Raw genomic sequence first — 24,095 nt, 5'->3', positions numbered from 1 at the left:
AGGGGAAACTGTGGGAAGAGAACGCTATTAAACTCTAAGCCACTAAACAAACGTACTTAATTGGAAATTCTAATTAATATATTAAAGAATGGCTTTTTCAAAACAATTTAAAACTATCATATATGGAATTACTTTTTTAAATCTTTGCATCTAAAAGATAAAATAACATCAAGCTTTCCCTTTAAGCTATATTTAGCTTCAAAATCCAAACAAACAAAAACATGTTATATAACGGGGCATCATATAAGCATAAGGGAGGGTCATTAAACTTCTTTTATATACATTTGGAAATTTCCCATATAAAAAGGTAAAAATAATACTGAAGATAAAAAGTGGTATTGGAGCAAAACTTACATTTTAAAGTTACTTAGATATTTAAATGACTTCTTGGTTAAATACATACACCGACTATGTACCCACAAAAATTAAAAATAAATAAATGACTTCTTAAAAATTTAGGTGTACTAGAATTCATATTAATGATTGCTTGACAAACATTAAGGAAGACAGAGATAAATATTCCCCACTCCAAAGAGATTTTCATAATAGTTTCCTTGCCTTTCTATAATAAAATCTCAAGTCTTTCAGTCGAATACTTGTATTTTTATATTTTCATACCTGCGTAAGCTATCAAACAAATGTATTAATATTTAATTGGGTATTTAAAAGCATTCAAATTATTTCAACATTTGTCCCCAGATATTTTAAACAAACAAAAAAAAAATTAACAGACATATCAGAACTGGTATTTTCAAGGTATTCTTTAAGGGGAAAAGCTTGTTTAGATGTCCTAAAAGAACAATTATGTACAGTCTAGAGAGAGAGAAGACAGCTACAGTCACAGAGCATCCTCTATACCTAAAAACTAACTGCATTTAAGAATCACTGATGGATTCTTAACACACGCACCCCCACTCAGGGTCTGGTCTCAAACCTGCCACATCAGAATCTCGGGATATGGGCCCCAAAATGCACTGAATGTGTGTAGTACTTCAAATATGTTACATCATTTGAAACTCTCCAAACCCTTGGATGTAAACGGGGTGAGGCTCAGAAGATCTATGTAACTTGCCCAAGGTCATAGCTAACAATACAGATAGAATTGGAACTAGAAGACTCCAAAGTCTAAGTCTTTTTCTGCTGCATCCTAAGACCGTTTCTTGAGAAAATTAATTTTTCTTTTCAATTTAATACAGTGTCAGTGATCACTGAAATATTGGTGAAAAGAATGAAAGAAATGAAAGTTACTCCAATGAATACTTACACTATTTAGCTCATTCATAGTAAGTCGTCTGAGAATAAATTCAGAAATGCTCTCTGTAGTAGACATGACAAAGTTCTGAAGAACAGTAAACACCTCATCTGTATGGGGGAAAAATGCATGCAACTAAAATGATAGCAGTTCTTTGGTACAAAACACACCAAATTTTCTAGTAAATGTACAACTGGGCTAAGCAAGTGAATCACTTGCCAAAAATAAACTGCAATAATATAATCATTATTCGCCCCATGGGGAAAGCTATACTTAACCTTAAGTCACTTAGGAGTCCCAGTTGTAGGTAGAATCGATCAGGGACACTCTTCCCTCCACCACTGAACACAGCTATAAACCCTGGACAGAATGCACGAAGCAGCTATTTGAAAACTCGACAAGGAAAAAATAGCAGGTGGATTCAGAGAGAAGTAACACTGAACAGTGGTGAGTTTACTAATGTTTCTCCCTCTGGTCCTCCTCCCAGTTGTAACCAGATGCAGAAGCAGTGAACAAGGTGGGCAGCAGAATGGGCGCCAGCTTTCTGGTCAGGCAATGACCAATGAACCTTCAAACAAACTCCTAGAATGAGTAAGTCCTTCAGCAAGGTCACAGGATACAAGGTCAACAAACCGAAATCAATCATATTTCTATACATTAGTAACATATAGTTAAAAATTGAAAATTTTAAAACTATCAATTACAACAGCTTCCCCTCAAAAGAAATAGTTATAAATCTTACAAAACCTGTGTAAGATCTATATGCTGAAAACTATAAAACTCTGATAAAAAAAATCGAAGACAACCTAAGTAAATGTAGAGACGGGCCAGGCGCGGTGGCTCATACCTGTAATCCCAGCACTCTGGGAGGCTGAGGTGGGCAGATCACCTGAGGTCAGGGGTTTGAGACCAACCTGGACAACATGGCGAAACCTCATTTCTACTAAAAATACAAAAATTAGCCAGGCATGGTGGTGAGCGCCTGCAGTCCCAGTTACTTGGGGGGCTGAGGCAGCAGGATTGCTTGAATATGGGAGGTGGAGGCTGCAGTGAGCTGAGATTGCACCACTGTACTCCAGCCTGGGTGACAAACTGAGACCCTGTCTCTAAATAAATAAATGTACAGAAATACCATATTCATGCACTAAAAGTTTCAGCATAAGAAAACAATTCCCCACAAACTGATCTATGTATTTAATGTAATTCCAGTCAAGATCCTAGCAGGACTTTTTTTTTGTAGGTACATATAAGTTGATGATATAGTTTATATGGAAAGGTAAAGGAACTAGAATAGCTAAAAATATTTTGGGACAAAAAAGAATTTGAAAGAACCACACTACCTATTTTAAGACTTACTATAAATCTACAGTAACCAAAACCTTGTGGTATTGGCAAAGGAATAAACACTTAGATCAAAAGAACAGAATAGAGTCCAGAATTACACCAATACTAATACAGCCAAATTAATTATTTGTAAACAATTTTTTGAGATAGAATTCACAGAGCACTCAATTCCCCTATTAAAGGTATCTAATTCAGTGGTTTCTCGTACAGTCACAGATATGTGCAACCATCACCACAGTCAACATCAGAACATTTCATCACCACAAAGAGAAATCTCATACCCTTTAAATCATCAGGCCCTTAACCCCTGTTTTTTCCCAGCCCTAAGCGACCCCAGTCTACTTTCTGTCTCTATAGATTTGCCTATTCCGGACACTTCATTTAAATAAGATCATATAATATGTGATCTTTAGTGATCACCTTATGATAACGTTTTCAAGGTTTATTCATGTTGTAGCATGTATTACTACTTCATTCCTTTTTATGGCTGAATATGTATAAACCACATATTATCCATTCATCTACCCATCTACTTTGGATTGTTTCCATCACGGCCAATTAATTTTTGACAAAAGTACAAAACAATTCAACAGAGAAAGGATACTCAGGCTCTCCAACAAATGGTGCTGGTGCAACTACACACCTAAAGGCAAAAAAACTAACCTTGACCTAAACCTTACACCTTAAAAATTAATCCCTAAATATATCATAAATCTAAAAGTAAAATAATAAACTAAGGAGAAATCCTATATGACCTGGGGCTAAGGCAGAGTTCTCACTCATAATACCTACTGCATGATCCATAAAACAAAACAAAAATAAACTGGATTTCATCAGAATAAAAACTTGGGTCTGCAAAAGACACTATTAAGAAGCTGAAAAGATAAGCTGCAGACACGAAGAAAATGTGCAAACCACGTATCTGACAAAGGACTAACTAGGCAGAAGATTTAATAGACACCTCATAAAATGCTGTATTATCATTCTGAGTGTTCATTAAGAGATTACATATATTAAAAATTAATTTTAAATTTTCATGTTACCCAGGGGCTATATGGCCTCTGGAGTATCTCATGAGTCACTTGCCAGGTCAAGAAGCCACCAGCAAATGATTGGAAAGTAAAAGCCTTTATTAAAAAATTCAAAACTATAACCAATGAATATGGGAAAAACAGAATACTCTTATTTTCCATATTCCACACTACTCTTTCTGCCTTTTCGTTCTCCTATATATACAGTCAACTCTTTAAATATCAAACTCACATTAATAGCATAAAACAGTTTTATTTTCCTTGTATACAACCAAAGTCATTCAATTAAAATAAATTTGAGATTTCAAGGGAAAGCTTAGGCCTTGGAGAAGAGAGAACAAAATGATATGAAGAAAAGTAGCTGCCTTCAAGGCAACCAATATTATCATCCCTACCCCAGGGGTTCCTCTTAATTACCACAATACAAAAGAGCCTCTGTCTCACCCTCAAGGCACATCCCTTGGTCACTGCCACATCTCTGAATTTAATACCCTGTCACAATATACAAATTGTGGGCAAAAGTTCAAGCCAGAATAAAAATTATGGTTTGGGGCCAGGCCCAGTGACTCATGCCTATAATCCTCATGCCTGTAATCCTAGCACTTTGAGAGGCCGAGGCAGGCAGATCACCTGAGGTTGGGAGTTCGAGACCAGCCTGACCAACATGGAGAAACTAAAAATACAAAATTAGCCGGACATGGTGGCGCATGCCTGTAATCCCAGCTACTCGGGAGGCTGAGGCAGGAGAATCACTTGAACCTGGGAGGCAAATGTTGCAGTGAGCTGAGATCGTACCATTGCACTCCAGCCTGGGCAACAAGAGCGAAACTCCATCTCAAAAAAAAAAAAAAAAAAAAAATTATGGTTTGGTTTCCTTCCCTATGCCTCATATAATTTGTAGTAGTAAACTGAATCCCAAAAGAAGTGGTACCAGAATTGGTCAAAAAGCGATCACAGTCAAAATCATGATGAAGTAGCACTTTATATCCATTAGGATGGCTATTATTTTTTAAAGCCCATTAACGAGTGTTGGAGAGGATGTGGAAAAACTGGAACCCTTGTGCACTACTGGTGCAAACGTAAAATGGTTCAGCCACTGTGGAAAAGTGTATGGCAGTTCCTCAAAAAATGAAACAGAATTACCATATGATACAGAAATCCCACTTCCAAAAGAATCAAAAGCAGGGACTCAGACAGACATTTGTACACCCATGTTCACAGCAGCATTATTCACAAAAGAGAAGGTGAAAAAAATCCCATTGTTCTTCAGCAGAAGAATGGATAACTAAATATAATCTAGCCAAAAAACAGAATACTATTCCGCTGTTTAAAGGAATCAAAGTATGATACATGCTACAATATGGATGAACCTAGAAGAAACGATGTTCAGTGAAATAAGTCAGACACAAAAGGACAAATGCTGTATGATTCCACTTCTAGGACGTACCCAGAGGAGTCAACCTCATAGAGACAGAAAGTAGAATGGTGACTGCCAGGGCCTGGGGAAAGAGGAAAATGGGGAATTAGTGTTTGACAAGTACAGAGTTCCAGTTCAGGAAGAGGAAAATTGGAGATGGATGATGGTGACGGCTGCACAACAGTGCGGATGTACTCTCTGTCACAGAACTGTACACTCACATACAGTGAAAATGTAAACTTTATGTATAAAACTATCTATGTGTAAAACTATGTATAAAAAGCTATGTCAGGAAGAAAAGTTCCAATAGACAAGAGATTACTCCCACAAAAAAAGCGAGACTCAGCAAAGAAGACCAGCCCACCACAGTGACCAATTCAGCCATCAGTGAGGACAGAAGCAGTAATAATTACTGAAGGCTCATATAATCCAGTGTAATGAAAGGGAAGCTGTATTATAACTAAAAGTATGTTTCCTCAAATTTAAAAATAAACATTATACAGTTATTGCAGATTAAACATATAATCACGGAAACATCATTTTACAAAAACTGTATCTGCAGAACGGCAATCCCTGAATCTCATCTGATTAGGCACAGTAAAGTGGTATTGCACATCACAGGCTGGAGGAAAACACAGCCATCTGGATGCCGTCACTGTGGATTCACGATCGAAACTTCAGGGGCGCGCTCAGCAAGCCCAGCAATCCTACAGTACTGCCTTAGAGCACTCACAAAGCCTCCTTCCCAGACAGATACTTATACCCTGTCCTTACATTGCCAACACTTCCACCCCCACCCTCACTCTATCTCCTCTTTCCTTAAAAAACCAGAATAATGGCCGGGCGTGGTGGCTCAAGCCTGTAATCCCAGCACTTTGGGAGGCCGAGACGGGTGGATCACGAGGTCAGGAGATCAAGACCATCCTGGTGAACACAGTGAAACCCCGTCTCTACTAAAAAATACAAAAAACTAGCCGGGCGAGATGGCGGGCGCCTGTAATCCCAGTTACTTGGGAGGCTGAGGCAGGAGAATGGCGTAAACCCGGGAGGCGGAGCTTGCAGTGAGCTGAGATCTGGCCACTGCACTCCAGCCTGGGCGACAGAGCGAGACTCCGTCTCAAAAAAAAAAAAAAAAAAAAAAAAAACAGAATAAATTAGAAAAGAACTTCTACGACCTCCTATATCCACCCACCTGCACTTATCTCTATCAGTGCTCCTTCTGGAACCTTCTAGAACCACTTGTGTCCTGGATTCCATACACTCTCACCTATGCTTGGATGCCAGTCAGCAAATACCACCTCTTTATGTCTTCAAAACCTCCCACAGTGAAATCATTTCCAACAGCACATACACATGGTTATATCCACCTCTTAAGGAAACAAAAAACCTTCTTGTTCCTCACCACCAACGGCCCCATTCCTCTGCCCCTCCACACAAAAAACTCGCTATTTTACTCACTATTTTCATTTCTCTCCCTGAGCGGCCCCTACCACTGCCCTAGATTGCTTCTGTCGAGGTCGCCACTGATTTCCACGTTGCTAAATTGGACGGTCAATTCCCAGTCCTTCCGTCAGGGCATCAGCAGCCTCTGGTGTGGGATACTGCCCTCCTTCAGGAAACACATTCTTCACTGGCTTCCTGGTTTTCCTCCTCTCTGGCTATGAATTCCCCTAGGTATCCTCTGCTGTTCCTCTTCACTTCCCTAACCTCTAGCATTGGTGTCCCCAAGGTACTTGGACCCCTTCTCCATCTACACTTGCTACCCTAACACTCTCATCCAGTCTCATGACTTTAAATACCACCTGTATGTTAATGACTCCCAAGTTTCTATCTCTAACTCATAAATTCGATAAGAGGGAAGATCTTAGGTTAAGTCTTCTTATTACAAAGAGTAATAATAATAGGAGTAGGAGGAAACTTTGGGAGGTGAAAGATACGTCTATGGCATTGATGGTGGTGACGGTTTCACAGGTGTATACCTATCCCCAAATTCATCAAGTTGTGTACATTAAATATGTAAAGCCTTTTAACATGTCAATTATACCTCAATAAAGTAGTTAAAAAAATAATATCTTGTTGAGAAATATCTATATATGTGCTAAAAATCCTTTTCTAAAATGCATGGATGTAATAAAAGTCAAAACAGGAAGACAAAGAGTAACAGGAGGGCACTAAACAGGTAAATTCGTTCTTAGGTTGCACGTGAGAACACAGGTGTTTAATTACTTTGCATCCTAACTTATATATAACTTACATATCACACATTACTTTGTTTGTATCCAAAATTATGGCAATTTTTCAAGGGCACGTGTGAGCCAGTTCTACACTGAAAGCACTGAGCATAGGAGTAAATAATCAGGACAGCTCCAATGAATTCAAATGTATGCCCTTAAGGAGTTGAAAGTCTTCTAAAAATGTACTGTATTTTCATAGCATTTGGTTCTGCTACTATCATTATAAAAAAACAGGATATTTCATAAGCATATATTCAAATATAATCATATCAATTTTATTCTCAGGTTTAACCTAATACTAATGCTCCTCTAGAATTTTTAAATAGGAAATTTCTAAAACTGCAAATGACACTGGTCAGGAAGGACTGGGAGGTTCACCTGTCGCTACGCTCATCTCTGATGTCTATGGGTTTTCAACTGCTGTTTTACATACCTTAGTTTAAGGAGAGAAGAAAGAGCTCAATGCTTCTACCTATTATCACTAACTTTCTCTGTGAAGTATTTTCTACTTAAAAGGTACTCAAAGATGAACATATTTAAAGACAAGCAATTATAAAATCACTGCCACTCTCATGCTTTAGCAGAATGGCAATCAGAAATGGATCCTGCTTAAACATATACAAAATAGTGACCATTTAAAATGGTCTGTAAATCAATAAGCACGCATAAATTTTTCTAAAAAGCAAATGAAATTACATTATAGTAACCAACGCATGTAAACCACTAGAATGTCAACTCACGAGAACAGATGGTTGCTCCTTCAACACTGTATCCCCAGCGCCACTGGGAGATTGTCAATACATTATTTACTGAGTTAAGTTTTCTATTTTAAAATGTCAGAAATTTCTTCTCACTCTAAATACCAATGCTGCATCAAGCAAGACACCAAGAGAAACAACTTATCCTCACCATCCTGGGCACTGGAACCTTTCAACCTGCATGTGTTCAACAGCTTCAACAGCAACTGGAGGCATCTGTCAGTCTTCAGCAAGGGCATGTAGGCATTGGTACCAAACTTCATAAGCACATCCAGAAGAGGATCTAAGAATACCCGCAATACATTCTCTGTTCTCTGCTTTCCACTAGACATTAAAAGACAGGCCAAAATCAACCATTTCAAAAGAGTAAGCAAATTGCTTCCCGCCTATAATTGGGTGAAAACTGGTTAGCTAACGGATCCAATTAGACAAAGTTACTCTCATGAAAGACCGAGACAACCAGCAGCTATGAGGACTCATCTTCTGGTCCGTGCTTTCCCGAGTGTAACGACTCACTAAAGAAAGCACAGGGGGCCGGGTGCGGTGGCTCAAGCCTGTAATCCCAGCACTTTGGGAGGCCGAGACGGGTGGATCACGAGGTCAGGAGATCGAGACCATCCTGGCTAACCTGGTGAAACCCCGTCTCTACTAAAAAATACAAAAAACTAGCTGGGCGAGGTAGCGGGCGCCTGTAGTCCCAGTTACTCGGGAGGCTGAGGCAGGAGAATGGCGTGAACCCGGGAGGTGGAGCTTGCAGTGAGCTGAGATCCGGCCACTGCACTCCAGCCTGAGTGACACAGCGAGACTCCGTCTCAAAAAAAAAAGAAAAAGAAAAAAAAAGAAAGCACAGGGAAGAACCACCGTCCTCAATGCCAGGCACCAGCAGGAAGGAAATCCTATACCCAATTTATGTGTAAATTAAATTGATGAGACCCTGCTTCCATAATATAAAAATATAAAACCAAAACAAACATAAGTTAGTCAAGGAAATAGAACATGTTTTAAAAATCCAAAACAAACAAACAGAAACAACTAAGCATTCATTAAAAACTGTTATAACCGACTTTTTTTTTTTTTTTTTTCCAGATGGGGTCTCACTCTGTCGCCCAGGCTGGAGTGCTACGGTGTGATCACAGCTCGCTGTGGCCTCAACCTCCCAGGCTCAAGCAATCTTCCCACATCAGCCTCCTAAGAGGCTGAGACCACAGGTGTGAACCACCATGCCCGGCTAATTTTTTAATTTTTGTAGAGACGGGGTCTCACTTATTTTCCCAGGCTAGATAACCAACTTCTGTACAAAATCTTTGTCTAGAAAAGAAATTTGGTGTAAATCAAATTTACTGTATACCATGCAAATATCCTACCAGATCTACCTAAGGATGCTGCTTATTGCAAAACTATAATCTAGTGAAAACTGATCTGCTTCCATTCTCACAAAATATAAAAAAGACTGTTATAAGATTGTTTTATCTTTATTACTATTTTTTTGGATTATGTATTGTACAAAGGAGTCAAATCCAGTAAATCTCTTTACCTAAACTTACACTGGAATCTTGTAATCCACTTCTAATATTCTGATATAAAACCAGTGATTATTGTATATAGTTTTTTAATCTTCTCTAATTTAACATTAAATTTTTTTCAGACAGAGTCTCACTCTGTGGCCCAGGCTGGAGTGCCATGGTGCAATCTTGGCTCACTGCAACCTCCGCCACCCGGTTCAAGTGAGCTTCCCATCTTGGCCTGTCTAGTAGCTGGGACTACAGGCATGTGCCAACACGCCCGGCTGATTTTTGTATTTTTAGTAGAAACAGGGTTTCACCATGTTGGCCAGTCTGGCCTCAAACTCCTGATGTCAGGTGACCTGCCCGCCTTGGCCTCTCAAAGTGCTGGGATTACAGGCGTGAGCTACCGTGCCCAGCCATCTAATTAACATTAAATTGTTAAGTTTAACATTTAATTTACCAATTTAAAAGCACTAATATGCCTTTATTCCTATTTGTTATTAGCTTGAAACATTTCTTCGGTATACTGTGAATGTTCTAGTACGCTCCCTTAATACCTTGTGATCAACTCACTTAAATCATTCAAAAATCTGAATACACATCATAATTCTGATCAGGATTTTTTTAAAATAGGTTTTCTTTTCAATTATAGAACAATTACCTATATTGAGTCTTCATTCCTTCCACATCCACAGCCAGCAAGACCATCAAAGAAACAAGCTTGGCTTCAAACCAATCAGGCATAAAGCAGTTTTCTCCTGCTTAAATAACAATAGTTAAGGTTGGCAAAGCATTAACAAAATCCTTCAAGGATGATGCTTCAAAAAAAAAAAACCCCACTAAATGATTATGCCTTATTAAATTATGAGAGAAATACAACTGAGATGAAATACAGTAGAACACCCTAAAGCATGGCTCATTATTATACGTATCTATTTCACATGAACAAAAAACAAATTTGTGTACCTGCTACATGCCATGCAATTACCTGGGTGCTGCAGACACAGTGGTTCCTGTGCTCACGGAATTCAGTGTACAGGAGAAAAGCATTAATCAAAGAATAAATACACAGAAAATTGCAATTATAGTGAGGGCTATAAAGGAGAAGTAAATGGTGCTAGTGGAGTCTACACTGGGAAGATGTGCCCTTATCTGGAGAGTAAGAGGAAGTTTTCCTGAAGAAATGACAATTGGGCTGAGTGTGACAACTCAAGAGGAAAGATGAAGGGACGTAAGAACTTTCTAGACAGAAGGAAGAGCACATCAAAGGTCTTCTGGCAGAAGGAGGCATGCCATATTCAGAAAACAGAAGTATGCTCAGGTGTGCACTACGTGACAGGGAGTAGCAAAAACTGAAGGGGCATAAACAGGCAGAGAACAGAGACCAGGAAACCTTGCAGGCCATGCAGAGGACCTTTGTCTCTGCCCTAAAGGCAACAGGAAGCGACCGAAGGTTAAAAGGAACTTATACAAAGAAGTGGAGGAAAAATGTCTAAGATCAAAATTTGTAAAGATTTATCTAGGTACCATGTGGAAAAGATATTGCAGAGGAAGCAACGGTAGATGCAAGGTAACTCGGTAAGAGGCAACTCTAGTATTTCAGCTGAAATGAGTCTTCCCTAAAATGTGACCAGCAATGAGATTAAATGAAGACACAAAGGCCATGGCCTCTCAGGCCTCTATCTGACCCCCCAGTGTATGTCCACTTTAGTAGGGACTAACCTATTTACTTCAAATAATCTTCCAATGTTAACAGCATAGGACATTTACTAGACACGGACAGACCAAAAAAGACTAAAAACACAAAAGACAAATGTTCCAAGAAGCATAAACTCATGCATTTTGGAAGGATAATTATCTCATCATTTAAGACCTAGTCCATGGTCAGCTTAGAGAAACCAGGAGATGAAAATGACTTTGTGTGAGACACAGCTAGGAAATTTAAGACATGTTAAATTCGAAGATGCAATTTTCCTAAATTATCACCAATGACTTTAATGAAAAGGAAGCATTAGGAATGTAAAAAGAATCCTAATTAATGAATCTGTTAAGAGTGCTTCTCTAATGTCTTACGTATTTCCTCAAAGAAAGGATTTTTGTAAAATTGATGTTGCAAAGTATCTGCTGAAAAAGAAACTAACAAAACTATCCTTTTAAACACAGCTTTTGTTTAAAATTGTTTTTCATAATCAGTTCATACTAAACATAGTGCTTTAAAAACGAAAAAGATAAACACATATTTCCAATGCACATATTTCCACTACAGAGGCTCCAAAGCCATATCTGCAGTATCTAGTTCATAGGGACCCAGTAACTGTAGAATAAATAAATTACTTTTGTCCACTTCTTAACTCTGGCAACTTATTAGCTTCCTTAAACATAAAGTAATTTAAAATCTCAAGTCTCAGAAGAGATAAAGTATTAATACAAGTTAGAAGACAGTATCTTTCCGTTTTTTTTTCATATTATTTTACTGAAATACAAGTTTGGCATCAATAAATCATCATATATTTCATAAAGCCTAACTCTGGGTCTGAAAAACTAGTTAAAAGTTCTTTAAAATATTTTGGTTATATCAATCCATAAAAATGATTGCAGACTTACTTTCCCAGGCAGATGACTTAACATACTCTTGAATAAGGCTCTTCACATAAGCATTTAAAGACGTCTTGTGAAGTCCAATGGAGCTACACATTGGGGATGGCTTAAAATAGCTTTCATTAACACGTAGCCAGTCACACAGCTGGAAGAGAACAGTTATTACTTTATTTTAAAAACCTAACCGAACAAAGGGTTTCTAATCTCCTTAAACCAATTTTCTTTATTTCACAATAAACTGAATTTAAATAATTGAATACAAGTAATAAACCATTTACTAGCATACTTGAGTTCCACAGACAGTAAAAACAAAAAAACTGTGTGTATATATGTATGTATGTGTATATGTATGTGTGTTATATATGTGATATATATGATATATATGTGATATATACATATATGTACTATATGTGTGATATATGTGTGATATATACATATATGTGGTGTATATATACATATATATGTGACATATATACACACATATATATATGTGTGTGTATGTGTTTTCTAATCTCCTTCAAAGAATGTATAAACTTCATTAACAGGCAAGAAATTCTAACATACCTTACATAAAATGTACATTTGAATGAGGTAAAGATCTCTATAAAAAATAATGCATTACATAAAACAAATTACAACCTTCAACTAAAACTTCTTCCAGCTTCACATGCTAAAACAAGAAGTTTTATCATTGAGAGAAGGTAGAATTTGAAAATTAAGTTATAATCAAAGTTCCTACCCTCCTCACAAGTTTATTTTCTATCATACACGCATATTAAAATACTGTATATTAATTTAAAAGAGAAACATTGTCCAAGGCCGTCTCCATTACATCTCTTAGAAGGTTTGCAAATAAAAGTCACATAATTTCACAACTCATCTTTGGTCACATGTAATGGTCAAACTTTTGTTTTAAAATCTAAATATGTTCTCAATTTCCTTTTTATAATATCTGTCTTAATAAGCAAATTCAATAACTGAGTTTAAATATGAAGAAAATAATAATGAAATGAGTCTAAAAAGTAAGCATTTTTGAAAAATTATTTTTTGTGTCCATTAGGGTTATCCAAAGTTTACTACAAGGAGGCAAAGGAAGAATACATCATTCGACCAAAGACGAAACTGATGAATGACTCTGGATGAATGAAGTGGTCAGGACTAAAAAGACACCACACAGGTACAATGAGTGAGCAGGTCAATAACGCTAGAGGAGGTTGTTCTGTGTAGGTCTTTATCAAGTCGGATAATCTTAAGATATTATCTGTCTAACAGTGAGGTCAGCCGGTATTTATCTTCTAACAGTATACACTTTTCTTTGTATTCCTCTAAAACTGGCCAGACTACGTTTCCTAATTATTGCTGTAAAATACGCGAGGCTTTTCAAAGCTTGTATTTCCACAGGCATGATTCTGCTGTACCAAAATTATTTTTGACAACTAAACTCTAATTCATATTTGATATTTTTCTTTCCCTCTATCAAATCTGTCACAAAATTCAGAATATTTACCCTTCAAAGAGTTTTCATGTCAGCCTTATCGTTTAAAATGACATTTAAATGGCAGTCTCTGGGTAGGCAGGCTCCCTTGATTCCCCATTAAAATACAAGTCTCAAAAATCTATGTGGACACATAAAGAGAATGAAAGGACAAGACACAGACTGGGAGAAAATATTTGCAAAACACGTATCTGATAAAGGACTGGTATCCAAAGTATTCAAAGAACTTTTAAAGCCTCACCATAAGAAAACAAACAACCTAATTTAAAAATTTGCAAAAGAACTGGACACCTCCCCCAAAGAAGGCATACAGATGGTAAATAGCATATACAAAATGCTCAGTATCATCTATGTTCAGGGAATTGGGAATTAAAACAGTAAGACACCACTATACAGCTATTGGAGTGGCTAAAATCCAGAACACTGACAAACCAAATGCTGAAGAGGATGTGGGGCAGTAAGAACTCTCATTCTTTGCTGGTGGGAATGCAAACTAGTACAATTCGAAAGACAGCTTGGCAATTTCTCATAACACTAAACAGAATCTTATCACTCAATCTGGCAACTGTGCTCCTTGGTATTTACCCAAATAAGATGAAAAGGTATGTCCACACAAAAACCTGCACAAAGATGTTTACAGTAGTTTTACTCACAACTGCCAAAACCTGGAAGCAACCAAGGTGTCCCTCAGTAGGTGAATGGATAAATAAACTGTGGTCCATCCAGATAATGAAGTCTTAGTCAGCATTAAAAAAAAAATGAGCTATCAAGCCATGAAAACACAAGAAGGAACCTTAAATGCATATTACTAAGTAGAAGAGCCAATCTGAAAAGGCCATGTCCTGTATGAGTCCAACTATGTGGCATTATGGAAAAGACAAAACTAGAGACAGTAAAAAGATCAGCTGCCAAGGTTTGGGGGAAAGGAGGGATGAACAGGCAGAGCACAGAGAATTTTTGGGGGCAGGGAGACTATTGTGTATGATATGTCTGTCAAAACCCATGGAATGTACAATGTGAAGAGTGAACCCTAATGTGAACTATGACCATTAGTTAATAATAGTAATCAATATGGGGGTCATCAATTGTAACAAATGACCCACATTGATACAAAATGTTAACAATAGGGGAAACTGTATGTAGGGATGGGAAGAGTGGTGTGGGAGTATATGGAAACTGTACTTTTTTTTTTTTTTTTTTACATTATTACTTTATTTTTAAAATATATTGAGACAGGGTCTCGCTATGTTACCAAGGCTGGTCTCAAATTCCTGAGCTCAAGCGATCTGGCCTCCTGGGCCTCCCAAAGTGCTGGGATTATAGGCATGAGCCACCATGCCTGGTCAGAACTCTCTGTACTTTCTGTTTAATTTTTCTGGAAACCAAACACTGTTTCAAAAAATAAAGTCTATTAATTAAAAAACTATTTAGAGTGAGCTACATTAAAAAAGCCATTTCTACAGGTTTAAAATGACTGAATATCAATGACTTTACATGACTTAACATAATAACTAGGTATTAAGATAATGAGAACACTATGTACAAAAGTTATAGGATACAGTCGAATCTACACTAAAATATATATACATATATGCAAGTGCTTTCCAACAAAAAAGAACTGAAATCTGGATTCAGCTATAAACCACCAACTAGAAGCTTCCTGAGGGTAGTCAACGTGTTTCTCTCACTGACCACCGTATTCCCAACACTCAGCACAGTGCGTGGCCTGTGGGAGATGTGCAATACATAGTTCTCAACAAACGACTCCAAGACATCAGGAGACAGGCAAAACAAACCAAAGGAGAGTCAAAGATGAAAAAAGACACCGAAGCATCACAGAACCGAAAAATCAAGGGGAACAGACAAAGAAATCTAACAGCTGGCTCCTTAAAAACAAATAAACAATACAAGAGGCAAACGCTTCACCCCTTAAACCAGGGCAAAAAGACATTATTAGTAATAGGAGATATTTACATTTAATATGGGCTAAAGGTAGCCTACAGCATTTTTACATGAATTTTCTCTTTTAAACCTCACAACTCATACCATACAACAAAATAAATTCCAGCCGGATTACAGTCCACAATTTTAAAGCTATGCCTATTAGCTGCAGTGAATAGGCTTTATTTGAATACCCGAACAAACAAAATTGGACATCTGACCAAACAAAAATAAAATAAATTTCAAAAATATTGTTAGTTTTTTTAGGTGTGATAAGGGCTTATTTTTAAGCCCTTTAAACTCCTTATCTTTTAGCAGTACATACTCAAATACTTACAGATGAAAAGTAAGATTTGGTAAGATTTGATTCAAAATAATTGGGAGAGGAAGGGAGAGTAGGAGGTCCAGGTCAAAGAAGATGGGCCAGTCAGGTGCGGTGGTTCACGCCTATAATCCCAGCACTTTGGGAGGCCAAGGCAGGCAGATCACAAGGTCAGGAGTTTGAGACCAGCCTGGCCAACATGGTGAAACCCCATCTCTACTAAAAATACAAAAATTAGCTGGACATGGTGGCGGGTGCCTGTAATCCCAGCTACTTGGGAGACTGAGGCAGGAGAATCGTTTGAACTTGGGAGGCAGAGGTTGCAGTGAGCCAAGATCACGCCATTGCACTCCAGCCTGGGCAACAGGGCGAGACTCTGTCTCAGAAAAGAAAAAAAAAGACCATATATGGTGGGTGATGAGAGTTCATTACATTCTTCTAAGAATTTTTAAAATTTTTTCAGAGTAAAAAGCTACTGGGAAAAAAACTAAACAAAATCAAAAATCAAAATGAAACTGAAAAGATGCCCGAACTTACAAACTATAAGAGAATGATAAATTATAATTACACTGAAATGCCCTTTCCCATCCTCCAGATTGGTAAAAAATCCTGCTTCACAACAGGCACTATCATACCCTGTGAAATTCCTGCAACCCTATGGTAGGCCCCAAAGATACCGAGGTCCTAACCCTGGAACCTGTGAATGTTACTTTATGCAGCAAAAGGAGCTTTGCAGATTAAGTATTCTGAGATGCGGACATTATGCTGGATTATTTGAGGGGGTCCAATGTAATCCTAAGTGTCCTTATAAAAGGAAGGCAGAGGCAGATTCGACCACAGAAACAGAAGAGAAGAATGTGATATGAAGATGAAGCAGAGATCTTGAGAAGCCAGGCTGCTCTTTCTGAAGATGGAGAAAGGACCATGAGCCGAGAAATGCAAGCAATACAGCTCCAGAAGATGAGGAAATGGCCTCGCCCCTACACGGAAGCACAGGCCAGCCAGAATCTTAATTGCAGACCAGTGAAACGGATTCCAGGCTTCTGGCCTCCAGAACTGTAAGGCAATAAATGTATGTTATTTTAAGCCACCAAGCTGGTGGTAATTTATTACAGCAGCCATATGGAAACTATGGACGGAAATTGGGCAATCCCCAGAAAGATTACCCAGTCACCCAACCTCTGACCACTGATCCCAGTTCTAGGACTCCATTCTGCAGATGTACCTGCCAACTATTCATTTATTGTGGCATTGTCTGTAAAAGCCACAAGACTGGACAACTCAACAGTTCGGCAATGGGAGAAGTTGAATAAACAATGGTATAACCACCAGATGGAATACTATGCAAGCTTTACTTTACAAAATACTATGCAAGCTTTACTTTACAAAATACTATGCAAGCTTTACTTTACAAAATACTATGCAAGCTTTACTTTACAAAAAAGGCTAAGAAGGGTCTTTGCCTACTGAGGTAAAGAAATCACTATGAATACATATTTTAATGAAAACTTGCAAGGTAGTAAGCAGAGTCTATATCAAAAACACCTTTGTTTAGGGATGGGGTGGGGTAGGATAAGGATCAAGGCAGGATAGAAGAGCAAAACAATAATAAGACACTTCTGACCAACAGTTTTAACCTTCAAATCACATAAATGTATTACCCATTCAGCGAGCAAAGCTAAATTTTTTAAAAAGGAACTAAAAAAAAAAAATTATTTGCAATGGGTGTAACAACTTGTCAATACCCTTTTATTTGTTTTGTTTGTTTGTTTTTTGAGACAGAGTCAAAATCCCAAAACAAAATGGGGAAAGGACAATAATAGACAATTCACAAAACAAATACTACAAAGACATGAAAAAATGTCTTAAAAAACTGTCATCAGAATAATGCAATAAAGTCACCAAATGCTGTGTTTCATCTACCAAAGTGGCAAAGAATTTAACATGCTGATACATTTGGTATTGTATCACTGTAGATAAAGTGGATGTCCACTGTCATACTTTGAAAGCTCTCTCAATCTATATCAACATATAAAAATGTTGAAATATGGCAAAATTCAATTTTATGAACTTATCCTAAAAAACAGGTATAAATAAAAACATATAGGAATAAGTTCCTCCCAGTGTTATTTACTTTTTGAGACAGGGTCTCACTCTGTCATGCCGGCTGGAGTGCAGTGGCACAATCTCAGCTCACTGCAACCTCCGCCTCCCGGGTTCAAGCAATTCTCCTGTCTCAGCCTCCCAAGCAGCTGGGACTACAGGCATGCAGCACCATGCCCAGATAATTTTTGTATTTTTATTAGAGACGGGGTTTTGCCATGCTGGCCAGGATGGTCTCGAACTCCTGGCCTCAAGTGACCTGCCCACCTCAGCCTCCCAAAGTGCTGGGATCACAGACATGAGCCACTGCGTCCAGCCCAATGTTATTTATAAAAGCAAAAACTTTGAAACAAAGTCCAAGAAAAGGAACTAGTTCAACAAATTTTACAAGATATAATCAACTGAATTTTTACTACATCTTGAAAAATTACTTAGCAACATGTTAAAATGCTCATATATATGTGAATACAAAAAAATAAAATTTAAAACAGTTCAATCTATATTTAGAAAGATTGTATGTATTATTGTAAATACACATATACTTATCTATAATGAGAAAGCAAGTAAGAGAACACATATATTCATAGGGAAAAAGAATTAAAAACTAAACAAAAAAATATGAATCTAGTTTGATGGTAGGCATTACAGATCATTTCTATTTTCTTTATATGATATGGTTCCACATTTTTCTTTTTTTTTTTTTTTTTGAGACGAAGTCTCGCTCTGTCGCCCAGGCTGGAGTGCAGTGGCCGGATCTCAGCTCACTGCAAGCTCCGCCTCCCGGGTTCACGCCATTCTCCTGCCTCAGTCTCCCGAGTAGCTGGGACTACAGGCGCCCGCCACCTCGCCTGGCTAGTTTTTTGTATTTTTTAGTAGAGATGGGGTTTCACCGTGTTAGCCAGGATGATCTCCTGACCTCGTGATCCGCCCGTCTCGGCCTCCCAAAGTGCTGGGATTACAGGCTTGAGCCACCGCGCCCGGCCTGTTCCACATTTTTCAAATTCCATATAATTAGATGCATCAAGAAAATAAAACCCCATTTTTTAAAGGCCACAATTTGCCCCTTCTTCATTTCTCAAAATCTGTAAAACCCAGAGGGGACAAAGATCAGAACTCAACCACATACATAACAAATAAGCACTGAATTCAGTCATATAAACTAAATCCCGTGGTTTACAAAAAGAGGGAGGAGGCTGGCCCTGAAGAGTCCTGAGGAAAAGGGTGGCATAGTAAGAGGCCTGGACGCCAGGGATGCAACATCAACAAGACATCATCACAAGGGGCTTCACATGAGGAGGGTCTGAGCTAGAGCCACAGTGGGGCATGGAGAAGAGGAAAGATGTTTATGAGACAGGAGGGTTTCATGATGAATTGGATGCAAAAAGTCAGAACAAACTCAGAATTACCAAAACGTTAAGGACTGGACAACGGGGGAGAGGAAGGAGCCATTCAATGACAGAAAAAAGAGAAAGAGGAGTTTGTGTCACTTACTGTGTTTGAGTCTAACATCGTCATTATTCCTAATGCATCTCATCCAGAGTTGAGATCTGCCCACTAGCAAGTAAAGATTTTCTTCTAAATAGGTCTACCTCTACTGCAAACATTTTCCTCTCTCCCACCTCTCCATAAGCATCTTAGTAGAATTAGTTAAGTCCACTCAAAGCAAATATACAATATTTCAAAGTCTCTGTTGACAGATAACAAAGCAATCATTATATTTTATATAAATGGTTACTCAGAAATTCATTAAGAAAATCATTTTTTATAGTTTTCAAAGACTTTATTAAATTATCTTCAATCTCACCTCTGTCCACAATGAAGTTCCTCGTCCTAAGGATTCCTCTTGTCTCAGAGACATGAGAAAAGTTGAGACATCAGAAAGTGACACTTTCTCCTGGGCAGGGCAGAAAAGATTTTAAAAATTACTCATATTAAAATGTTTAACTGAATAAAACCACTGTGGAGGCAACCAATTAATACTATTTAAAGTAGGTTATCATTAGCTAAATCAAAAGAAAGCAAGTATCATTAGCTAAATCAAAAGAAAGCAAATAAAAAGAAAATATTATTCAACTTTTAACACGAAGATACCATGTTAACTTAAAATTGACCTTACTATCTTAAAGATGGTCACAATCTTAAAAAAAAAAAAAAAAAATTCTGTAAGAAGAAATTACTTTCAATCAAAATGTGAGGCCAGGCGCAGCGGCTGACACCTGTAATCCCAACACATTGGGAGCCTGAAGCGGGTGGATCACCTGAGGTCAGGAGTTCGAGACCAGCCAGGCCAACATGGCAAAACCCCATCTCTACTAAAAATGCAAAGATTAGCCAGGCATGGTGGCAGGTGCCCTGTAATTCCAGCTACTTGGGAGGCTGAGGCAGGAGAATCACTTGAACCTGGGAGGCGGAGGTTGCAGTGAGCCAAGAAGGTACCACTGCACTCTAGTCTGGGATATAAGAGCAAAACTGTCTCAGAAAAAAAAAGTGATTATTTTCAATGCCATAAAAATGATCCCGACTAAGAAAACCACCTAAGTCTTTCATTCCCTTAAGGTTGTGCATCTTGAATGAAGATACCTTACTCTATCTAGGCCAGGCATTGGCAAAAACTACTCACGGCCTGTTTTGTAAATAGTTTTGTTGGAACATAGCCAACGCCTGTTTATTTAGTTCAGAAGTTGCAACACAGATCATAAAGCCAGCTGCAAAGCTTAAAAAATGTTTGCTACCTGGCACTGCACAGAAAGAGTTTGCTGACCCCTGTAGTAAGCAATGTGTATTGAGGCTTTGTAAAAAGCACAGAATATGCACCATATATATTCCTTGAATGTCGATACAGGGGAAGATCAGGGGAAAAGTATAAAGGGAACGAGGTATAAGCTCCAAGAATCCTCTCCCAGTGGGCCACGCAGGACACGCTTAGCTCCCCCAGCAACAAGCTGTGACAACACAGTGAAAGTCTGTCTACCAGGGAAGCTCAATAGAGACTCAGTGCCTTGGGCTTTTACTGGAACATGGTCATGCAGGTACCTTTTGCCTCATACATACCGAAATTCCAGACTCCCAGAAAGAAAGCAGGTTTTCAGCATAAACCACATTGAACAAACACTTTAGATACAATAAGCCACTCTTAGCAGTTAGGATAGTGTAAATCCTCCCAAAATCCAAGGTCCCATTGCCAGCCAAGGGCCAACCTTACAAGCAGGCCTTTCTAATGGTAGTGTCATAGGTCTGCTATGTTAACTCATTTCTGCACAACCACTCACTAAGAAAGACTTGTAAATGGAAGTAACAAAAGAGAAACTTACCACATCTAGCAAATTCATAGCTGTTTGAAGAAGGTAGCATTGGGCTGCCCCTCTCAGAAGAATCTGATGTGTGATCATAGTGCAATGAATAACATCCCTGACATCGAAACACAAAAAATGCAGTTCCGTATTCCCAAAGACAATTCTGATAATTTGTGATTATCAACAAGTTGATTTATAACATCTACAATTTCTAATGCAGAAAGTCAACAGAATTTCAAAGCTGTTATTTCCCATTGTGGCCTCTATTAGAGCTCAATTTTACTATGAAACAAGTCTCTTAAAAATAAGACTACAGGCCAGGCGCAGTGGCTCACACCTGTAATCCCAGCACTTTGAGAGGCTGAGACGGGCAGGTCACCTGAGGTCAGGAGTTTGAGACCAGCCTGGCCAACATGGTGAAACCCTATCTCTACTAAAAATACAAAAATTAGTTGGGAGTAATGGCGCACACCTGTAATCCCAGCTACTTAGGAGGCGAAGGCACGAGAATCGCTTGAATCCAGAAGGCAGAGATTGCAGTGAGCCGAGATCGCGCCACTGCACTCCAACCTAGGTGACAGAGCGAGACTCCAGCTCAAAAACACACACACACACAAAAAAAACTATAAATGAAGATGCTTTTAAAGAAGTTTATATTTACTGAAATACTTTTTCTTTTTTTCATCTCCTCAAATTCCTTTTTACCAACATTTTTGAAATACTTTCTATTAAATATTATTGTTTGATATTTTATCTTTAGTTTTCTACCTACAAATTAAAAAAAAAAACTTACTGGCCTTATTTAAAGAGGTCAAAATTCAACAGCATATATCATCAATACACATTTAAACCAGTAATTTGTAAAACAAAGTAAGTTCAACTATATGAATAATATATTTTTTTAATTTTTTTCTTATGTAAAATTAAGAGCTCAAACATCCCAATGCCAATATTAACTATTTCCATTTACTGTAGATTAAAGCAGAGGGAAAAATATATACATTGATGGAAAGTCATGGCAAATAACCATACAAGTACATATTCAGAGTAAATTACCTGAGAGCAAGAAGCCCATCTATACCCAGGGCCTTATATTTTGGGACATTTGCCAAAGCCTTAGATAGAAACAAAATGGGAACAGCACACCAATGCCTACTTGTCATCTTCCGAATAAACTTCAATAGGAAGTTACCTGAAAGAAAAAGTTTTAAATTATCATTGTTGCCAATAAGCACATGAAAAGAAGCTCAATACCATTAGGTATTAGGGAAATACAAGTGAAAACCACGGTGACGCTCCACTTCCCACACACTAGAATGGTTATAATCTAAAGGACAGACAATAATCAGAACTGGGAGGATGTGGAGAACCCAGAACCCCACACAATGCTGGAGGGAACGTAAAACGGTGCAGCCACTGTGGAAAACAGTATGGCAGTTCCTCCAAAACTTAAACAGACTGACCACATGACCCGGCAATTCTACTTCTAGGTATATATCCAAGAGAACTTGTACATGAACATTCATAACAGCATTACTCAGATAGTCAAAGTGAAAACAATCCAAATGTCTACCAATGAAATGAATGAACAAAATGTGAAATATCTATACAGTGAAATATTATTCAGCCACAAAAAGGAATGCAATGCTGATGATACATGCCACAACATGGATAAACCCTGAAAACACTATGCTAAGTGCAAGAAGCCAGACATAAAAAGCCACGTATTGTATGATTCCGCTGATATGAAATGTTGAGAATATGCAAATCTATAGAGACAAAGAGGATTCGTGGCTGCCAGGAACTATGGGTAGAAGAGAATGAGAAGTGACTATTTATACGCCTGGGGCTTCTTTTTGAGGGTGATCAAAATATTCAGGAATTAGACAGTGGTAATGGCTGTACAACTTTGTGAATACACTAAACACCACTGAATCAAATGGTTTAAAAGGGTGAATTCTATCTCAATAAAGCCGTTGTAAAAGAAAGTTAATTTAATTTCATTTCTATTTTAGTAAGATAAGTATTCTACTATACTATAGGGATTCTGATACCCATGGAGCTATATTTTTTTAAAGGTAATTTTTTCTTTTCTTTTTTGAGACAGAGTCTCACTCTGCTGCCCAGGCTGGCGTACGGTGGCTCGATCTTGGCTTATTGTAACCTCCACCTCCCGGGATCAAGCAATTCTCCTGCCTCAGCCTCCCGAGTAGCTGGGATTACAGGCATGTGCCACCATGCCCAGCTAATTTTTGTATTTTTAGTGGAGATGGGGTTTGGCCATGTTGGCCAGCTGGTCTCAAACTCCTGATCTCAGGTGATCTGCCCACCTCAGCCTCCCAAAGTACTGAGATTACAGGCGTGAGCCACCACACCTGGCCGGTAAAAGATAAATTGTTTATGATTAGAAGCCATTCTTCTATTTGAGATGTTAAGGAAAAACAGGATAGGAAGTATTGATGGTTAGTAGCCTCTAGTATCTGCAAACAGTAACATCTTTCTCATAGGCTGTTTCTTGACTACCTTGGATTTAATTACTATCTTTTATATTTCTATTTTGAGATACAAAGGGATACTGCTTCATTCTGTCCTCTCTGCTAATGTGTGATTTATTAAGGACCCTCAGCTCATGCAGTTAGTGAAAATGTGTTTTCTCACATAGTTGTAGAATGACTTTGAACAAATCCTCAGAAGCTCCTAAAAGGACATTATGTGTATTTTCTATCTTTTGAAATACCTAGTATGAAAGACATTCAGAATACACAGAAGATATTCACTGGAAACATGACTGAAAAATGACTA

At 38.1% G+C, this 24,095-nt stretch overlaps 1 protein-coding gene across 4 annotated transcripts in view; it reads right to left on the bottom strand.

Moving 5' to 3' along the window:
* The window catches only part of TARBP1 (tRNA guanosine 2 -O-methyltransferase TARBP1), an 84,630-nt gene that overhangs the window by 43,463 nt on the left and 17,072 nt on the right, over positions 1-24,095 (bottom strand). For 2 of the 4 annotated variants that reach the window (XR_001441775.3, XM_001102931.4), the window contains exons 7-13: positions 22,350-22,485; positions 21,312-21,408; positions 19,805-19,894; positions 12,146-12,284; positions 10,203-10,302; positions 8,188-8,360; positions 1,265-1,362 (exon numbers count right to left, since the gene is read on the bottom strand). Coding sequence is in view for 2 of the 4 variants with exons in the window: in XM_001102931.4 (XP_001102931.4) it covers positions 1,265-1,362; positions 8,188-8,360; positions 10,203-10,302; positions 12,146-12,284; positions 19,805-19,894; positions 21,312-21,408; positions 22,350-22,485 (833 nt within the window). In the remaining 2 variants the exon portion in view is untranslated. The remainder of the gene's footprint in view (positions 1-1,264; positions 1,363-8,187; positions 8,361-10,202; positions 10,303-12,145; positions 12,285-19,804; positions 19,895-21,311; positions 21,409-22,349; positions 22,486-24,095) is intronic. The other 2 variants (XR_013411792.1, XM_015126407.3) reach the window with 1 other exon arrangement.

The sequence above is a fragment of the Macaca mulatta genome, chromosome 1 (genome assembly GCF_049350105.2).
Source record: "Macaca mulatta isolate MMU2019108-1 chromosome 1, T2T-MMU8v2.0, whole genome shotgun sequence".
Taxonomy (NCBI): domain Eukaryota; kingdom Metazoa; phylum Chordata; class Mammalia; order Primates; family Cercopithecidae; genus Macaca; species Macaca mulatta.
The sequence above is the reverse complement of the archived record's forward strand: the minus strand, read 5'-3'. Positions and strand labels throughout refer to the sequence as shown.